The sequence below is a fragment of the Xiphias gladius genome, chromosome 3, assembly GCF_016859285.1.
Source record: "Xiphias gladius isolate SHS-SW01 ecotype Sanya breed wild chromosome 3, ASM1685928v1, whole genome shotgun sequence".
NCBI classification, from domain to species: Eukaryota; Metazoa; Chordata; class Actinopteri; order Istiophoriformes; family Xiphiidae; genus Xiphias; species Xiphias gladius.
The window spans coordinates 16,896,031-16,903,463 of NC_053402.1; the positions used below are offsets into that span (position 1 = coordinate 16,896,031).

Genomic DNA, 7,433 nt, shown 5'->3' on the forward strand with positions numbered 1-7,433 from the left:
GACCACAGAAAGACACAATACAAGTACGACATGACACAAAACGACTACAAGGAGATGCAAAATAATCACAGAGACATAGAATGAAAAAAAACAAACGTGGAAAACAGCTAAAAAGACATGCAAAATGACCTAACAGACACAAAACAAGTAAAATAGATATAAAATGAGCACAAAGACACAAAACGACTAAAAAGAGACACAAAACAGGTATGACTAGACAATAAATGGTTACAAAAAGATGCAAAACGACCACAAAGAGACAAAAAATGACTTGTGTCTCTTCCAGTCTGTAGGTCCTGCTACAGACCCCCCCCCAAAAAAAAGAAAAAAAAATACTATAATTAACAATTATGCTGAATCTTCAGAAAAAGGCCAGAAATTGTACTGGCCAAACAGATATGCTACCGCAATTCGTTGCAGCCATAAACTGCGCATGAGATGCGTTGGTAAAACAGTTCGTATCGGACAGTAGGGGGCAATATTTCGCCGTCAAAGCCCGTGTGCTTTAACCACACAGGCTCTGACAAGGAAGTGACCGACTAGCCTGCAAACTGCTGTCAAGATGGCACCGAGTGGGCTGAAGGCGGTAGTTGGAGAAAGTAAGTGACACATTTCGCTGTAACGTTGTTGGCTTTCGGCAAGTGTATTACAACTAAGAGACACGGGTATTTTACTCGAACTTATCCCGTAGCAGCTTCACAAACTGACGCCCAGCTGACAACACGAAACACTGCCGGGGACGTCGGTCCACTGAACGTTTCTTCCTGCTCCAGTCCCAATTAAAATGCTAACATTAGCGAAGTAAATGATGTTAGTCGTGGATGGAAAGTAGTATGCGTTGCGATGCATGTGTTGGTAACGACATTTGCGGGGGGGGGGGGGGGGATTTTGTTGTCTGATTTGGCGGACGTAAAAAGACTAAAAAGGAAAAAGCGTAAATGTTATGACAGTCCAAGTCTTATGCTAACGTTACCCAGCTAACCTAGTTCTGTAACTTCGCTTGTGATGGACTAAATCAGCTGGAACATTTACGCTGTCAGCTATTAAACATCAGCAGAGTCAACATTTTTGTAACAAAACGGTAACGGTTATTACTGTAACCGATCATTCAGTATTAACTCAAATCATAATATTATTACTAAGTAATTCAAAAATATTCCTTAGAGAAATGTTGGCTGTAGTAATAATTAATAAATACATTGTCTTACAAATCTCTTCAAACACAAATAGCGTTATGTAATGCTAATGTTTATTTAAGAGTATAGATGTTTTTGTTATATAATAATTTAAGAATTGAAATTAAATTGTCCAGCTGTTTTAAACAGCTTATAACATAAATATAACCTTTTCACTATGTCAAGGGTTAGGAGATGTGTGCGACTGTAAATTTTGTTATTGTATAGAATAGGAGTGTAATGTGAACACACCCTCACTCAGCATTCCCGAAATCTTCAGGTATGTGCTGGCAATGCAAATAAGCCTGACCTTGCCCAGCATGAGAGAGATCAGACGAACAATAACTTGCTCTTCTTATAGGCCTTTAACAAAGGATTTCTGTAAGTTGTGGAATATACTCTGTCATTTCTTTGAAAATTGCCACCAATTTGAACATAGAGAATGTGTATTTGTAGGGCTTGACTTAGGAAATCTGTTAAAGGTCTTAAAATGGTGGCCAGGAAGCTAATGCTCAAAAATATTGTTGCCCACGCAACTTGAGTTAAAGCATGACTGTGCTCCCTTGTCATTGTTGACAATAACCAAATAAATTCTGTCATCATTAAAATAAACTCAGAGCAGTGATAGTGATAAAGTCAAATAAGGCCTAATATAGTATTCTGTTGCAAGCAAAACAGGCCTCAGGGCAATTCCCATGCAGAAATTTTGGTACATTTTAAAAATGAACAAATACACAGGCTAAGATTGAGATTGCTAAAATGGCTTGATGTCTTTCTGCTTTGATGTAGAGAACCCCAGTTACAAGTTTTCCTCTTTTCCAGTTCCCTGTATGGAAATAGATTTGCACTGCACTGCACTGTCAAACCTATGACACCGTGTGCAGTGTCACTGATGAATTTTCCACTTGACCCAAAATCTTTTATGGAAAAAAACATGAATATTATTATTTTATTTTTCTTGTAATTACATGTACATAGTTTGTTGTCTACTACTCTTAAGTGATTCTGGCAGACAGTTTTATGTTGAATGTATGTTAGTACAGGTTAGATCATAGTTCTGTACTCCTATTTTAATAGTTCTGACCCCAAAAACAAATATACATATAGTATCCACCCCCCCAACACCAAATACTGTTTTTAAACGGTTCATAATATAGTGATTACAGTGATAAGAGAAGATGAAACGCAATAATGTGTTTCGTCAGGATTAACTGCTGAGTTGAACTTGTGCCATTCCTAAAACCAGTCATGTCAATTACTTAGTGAGCTGATGTGTTAATAAAACTTATAACAATAAATCATATGTATTAGGGAGTTACTGCTGTGTTTTCGATGAGGTTAAACAAGGACGTTGAGTGAAGAGCATAATACATTGGTGTAGTTCTTCATTTTTATTTCTCTTTTCACACTTTCCTTCCTTTTGTGCACTATTAAGAAACACTGACAGTGAAGTGCGAGGGGATTCAGGATGTACTGTAGTTTCAGGGTTTCCCTAAGGAAAACCTTTTAGCCGAGATGGTAAGCCTCTCAGACTCTGGTGAGAAGACGATGGTCTAAACAATGGCCACACTGTGTGAAATAGTGTCTCTGCTCTTTTAACCCTGAAACTTAATCTTTTAATTTCAGGGCATTTTGGGCAAGGTGGCCCACTTGCAGTGTCAGTTTGTTTCACCAGTAGTACCATACCTCAGATTTTGGGCCTTTGAAGTCAGTGGAACAACTATGCTTTTGTCTGATCTTCATACACTGTAACCTCAACAATATAACACAAGGAAGTTTCACCCAGCTGACAGAGTTGATAAATACAAGTGCCAAATATGGGTTTGTTTCGAAAAAGTTCCTGGTTCCTGATTTAGAGCGTTTTAGAGAAATATCTAACGTTTTAACCTTTTGCACTTCCAACATTCGTGAAAATTCAAAACATTTCAATTCTTTGATTAACTTGCCCTTGTATGCCTCTGGTAAACTGTAGGCATCGAGAAAATCTTTCGATTAAGTCACACGTGTTCTTTTACTCTTCAGCCATTGGTGCGCAATAAATTCAATGCCACACTTAGTTGTTCTTCATAAAGAGGAATTTGCCCTAATATGAATTGCATAGGAGAGTTGTGTGAATCATAGCTGTCACATAAAATAGTATTATTTTGTTATGTTACTTCTGTTTTACAAACAGCATTTGTAATGCTGCATTGAAGTCGCTGCTAAAATTCCTATACTTGTTACCTATTTTACCTAACTTTTTTTGTATGGAGCTTGAAATGTTTCCTCAGATGTTATTGATAGTTCTGTAATCATATATTAATCTTTTTCTTCTCTCTCACAGAAATCCTCAATGGGGTCATTAAGAGTGTGAAGAAGGACGGAGAATGGAAGGTAACAGTTGCCCGATGAGAATTAAGAAACCCCTGATTTTTATCATACCGAATTTATAACCCCTGTTTATCTCATGTTTCTTCAGGTTCTCATTGTGGACCATATGAGCATGCGCATTCTGTCCTCTTGCTGCAAGATGTCTGATATTTTGGCAGAAGGGGTGACCAGTAAGTATGCAGATAATTAATGGTCTTGCATCCTATGGATGAGTCGCATACATGAGAGATAAAACTTTAAATAACTAACAGATACACTTTTTCTAATGCTGCTCTACTAGCCTCTTCACACTGTCGTCATTGAGCAATCTGGGGATATTTACATCTGTTCATAACTGTTCAGAGTAGCATTTTGGTAGTTCATGTGAAATGTGAGATGGGTTGTCCTGGCCAAATACAAAATGCTCATCCTCTTCCCTACATTACATCTGGATAGAACTAATCTTTTCTAAATTGAAAATACCCACTGTCCCCACGGCATAAATGGCCACTGACTGATTTGATGAAAATGAAAGAGATCCAGTCCATACCACTGCCACTTCACTCAACAAATCTCAGTCAAAGAAATTCAGTATTTGTGGAAGTGGAAGTGGTCTTTACCAGCCTTATTAAAGCAAGAACTAGTTGGTTGATTTTTTTTCCCATGAAATATGGATGTTGTGCCCTTCTAGGAGTTCAACACAGTCTTGAAATTAATTTGAGTATTCACTATATTTTATATTCTTTGTCTCATTTTAATAATGAGATATCATTAATAATAATGATAATTCTGTTGATGATTTATTTACTGTTGCATGTGATATTGGTCAAGTCAGATTGTTTAGATTTAAGCACAATTCCTGTCTTTTCTGCTTTTCAGTTGTGGAAGACATCAACAAACGTAGGGAACCCATCTCTAGTTTGGAGGCAATTTATTTGATTTCCCCAGTGGAGAAGGTTAGCTATTGCCTTTTTCCCTTGAGTTCCCTCTATAAAGTGATTTCTCTGATATTTTTAATCTTTAAAACTAAATGTTTTTTCAATTACAGTCTGTTCGTGCCCTAATTAACGACTTCAAAGATGCTGCCTTTACTTACAAAGCAGTACACATCTTCTTCACTGACAGTAAGATTGTCTTTGTGTGTGTGTCTGTTTACAGTATACTGTTCATCATTGCATCATTAATTTCATATTGAAATTTCATGAAAAACGTTGTGTTGAAACATTTAGGAAACGTGTTTATCAATCATTTATTTTCAAATCTACTGTGTGAAACATTGACAGTTTCTAAATATATTCTTCCACAGCTTGTCCAGATGGTCTCTTTGCTGAGATTGGGAGATCCAGAGTTGCCAAAGTTGTCAAGACTTTAAAAGAGATCAATGTTGCTTTTCTGCCATATGAGTCTCAGGTAGGGAATTATGTCTAGACCAACTTTTACTTAGACCAACTTGATTTTTTGGCCACACTGTTCTTATTCACCGCCATTTTATCTGTGTTTTGGTTTCCAACAGCAGTTGAGAAAATAATCTCTAATAATAATCTCTTATCTCTAACTACTAAATGCTCCTCTATGTTCAGCAGATACTCATTGATTTTGTCTGTGATGCATTTGGTGCTGGGCCTGTAGTGTACAGTGGGTTTACCAGAGCCTTTTCACTTTAACTCCTGCCTGCTGTGGCTGGAAATTAGGTGGATGAGAGTGTTTAAAGTGTTTTAAATGAAACAGTAAAGTTGCGGTCTATAAAACCAAAACAATGAGCTGAAAGATGCTAAAATGCTCCATAGAACTGAGGGGAACTGTAAAGTGGTGTCAGACGTCTCTTATCACTATGAACCACACTTTCACATAACACACACTAATTTTTTTCCATTGTTCATGTAAAAATATTGAAAAGTGTAGCTTGTCTATTGGAAACAAATTATGTACAAAGTGAGGCAAACTTTATTTCCTCTCACCACTGCAGGTATTCTCCTTGGATGACCCGGCCTCCTTGTACTCTTTCTATAGTTCTAAGCCAAATGAAGAAAAAGACAAAATGATCGAAAATCTGGCTGAGCAAATTGCAACTCTGTGTGACACACTTAAGGAGTACCCTGCAATCCGTTACCGCAAGTATGGAGCCCTTGCATATGCTGGAATTAATTTGCTACTGAATATTTTTGCTGATTCTGTTGTATACCATGCTCTTTCTTAGGGGACCAGAGGAGAATTTTAGACTCGCTGATGAGGTCCAACAGCGCCTTATTGCTCACAAAGCTGACAACCCAAGCATGGGAGAGGTGCGGAACTACTTAGACCCGGCATCCACAACAATCGTTATCTGTTTTACTATATTAATACAATTCTTTCTTGAAAAATGTTGAACTCAGTTCTTAAACTTTTTCTTTCCTGCTAAAGCAACTTTTCCGTGTATGAGACTACACATCCTATAGGATTCTGCTGCTCTTCAACTTCACAGGTGGTGGATATCTCTGTTGTTTCTGGGTTTAATTTCCTATGGATTATTTTTCTCATGCTTTGCTGGACCTTTCCCTTTTCCCCTACTTCTTTTCTGTCTTTCTTAGCTGACATTTCCTTGCTCCTGAGATGAATCTTAACAGGCATGTATTACTGTTCTCTATTTGTCCCCACACATCTGAAGTGCATCAATATGCAGCACTGTCTAAGCATTCTCTCTATATTTTTTGCTGTACTTGAAACTGCAAGTTTGCTGAAGTCCTGCCTATGCTGTATCAGACGGTGATATTCGACTTATAAAGATAAAAGCTGATAAGACTTTCACTGCATGATGAATTCAAAAAAATATAATGAAAGGCCTTTTATATTTTTAACGCATATTGTAAACCAGGTCATCATTTATTACGCATCTGTGAAGTAAATCAGATCTTTCAGTAGTATTAGATGACATCCCTTATGTTCATTGTTTTTAGGGTGCAGATAAGGCACGATCCCAGTTGCTGATTGTTGATCGTGGGTTTGATCCAATCTCACCCATTTTACATGAGTTGACCTTCCAGGCAATGGCCTACGACTTGCTAGATATCAAACAGGACATCTATACGTGAGTGAACATTTTATTATATATCGGATGTTGTTCATTTGTTTTGCCAGGAAAGTGTGCATATGATTTCTCCATACTCATTTGTGTTGTACGGATATGCTGGTTTTATTTTTTTAAGTTATCAGACAACCGGAATTGGGAATTCAAAAGAGAGAGAAGTGTTATTGGATGAAGATGATGAGCTCTGGGTACAGCTCCGACATTTGCACATTGCAGATGTCACCAAGTAAGTCTGTCACAAATAGATGAGTATATGTCACATATCTCCTCATGATTTCTCACTGTCATCCTTCCCAACATGTTCTGGTCCTTGCTTTCACCTGGTTATATGTTACAAATTAAAACCACATACCTTTTGCATTTTCTTCAAGTTAGAAATTGTATATTACACCCTACTGATAAATTAAATACTCAATTTAATTAAATACTTAAAAGTATTAAGTTACATTGTAATGTCATATTTCGATGAGAGTAATGAAAATAATCCATTCATCTGCGATAATCATATTGAAGCCCTTTGTCAGATTGCAATAAATTGAAGATTTGGGTAAATATGGTGTATAATGAATTCTGCCTGTGTATGTATAAAGCTGGCTTCCTAATTTTGTTGAGAAATGTCTACATTTTCAAAAAGTCGGCAAATTTATGACTGCTGTTTTCCTTTAAACAAGCATTATGATAAGTTAAAACACAAAAGTTAGTGGGATGACTTTGAAAGGATGTATGATAAGTGTGTTAATATTGTATAAGATATATATATTTTTTAAAACAACAAACAATATTACAATATCATTGCTAAGTAATATTGTTATAACTGATTAGATGTGGTCCTGCACAAGGTGACT

The 7,433-nt window shown here is 36.8% G+C and overlaps 1 protein-coding gene across 1 annotated transcript; it reads left to right on the top strand.

Annotated features, from left to right (window-relative positions):
- The first annotated feature begins 476 nt into the window (after positions 1-476).
- Positions 477-7,417, top strand: LOC120807133 (syntaxin-binding protein 2-like). Its single transcript, XM_040158854.1, has 10 exons — positions 477-599; positions 3,499-3,548; positions 3,634-3,715; positions 4,404-4,480; positions 4,573-4,648; positions 4,831-4,934; positions 5,491-5,639; positions 5,722-5,806; positions 6,458-6,588; positions 6,707-7,417. Exons 1-10 carry the CDS (start codon positions 563-565, stop codon positions 6,816-6,818), a joined length of 903 nt encoding a protein of 300 aa, XP_040014788.1. The 5' UTR covers positions 477-562; the 3' UTR covers positions 6,819-7,417.
- Positions 7,418-7,433: the final 16 nt, after the last annotated feature.

Excerpts from the sequence above, each read along its gene's own strand:
- LOC120807133 (XM_040158854.1), top strand. The coding sequence starts at position 563 with ATGGCACCGAGTGGGCTGAAGGCGGTAGTTGGAGAAA. Across the intron at positions 600-3,498 it reads GAAGGCGGTAGTTGGAGAAA|AAATCCTCAATGGGGTCATT; the intron begins GTAAGTGACACA and ends TCTCTCTCACAG. Across the intron at positions 4,481-4,572 it reads TGATTTCCCCAGTGGAGAAG|TCTGTTCGTGCCCTAATTAA; the intron begins GTTAGCTATTGC and ends TTTCAATTACAG.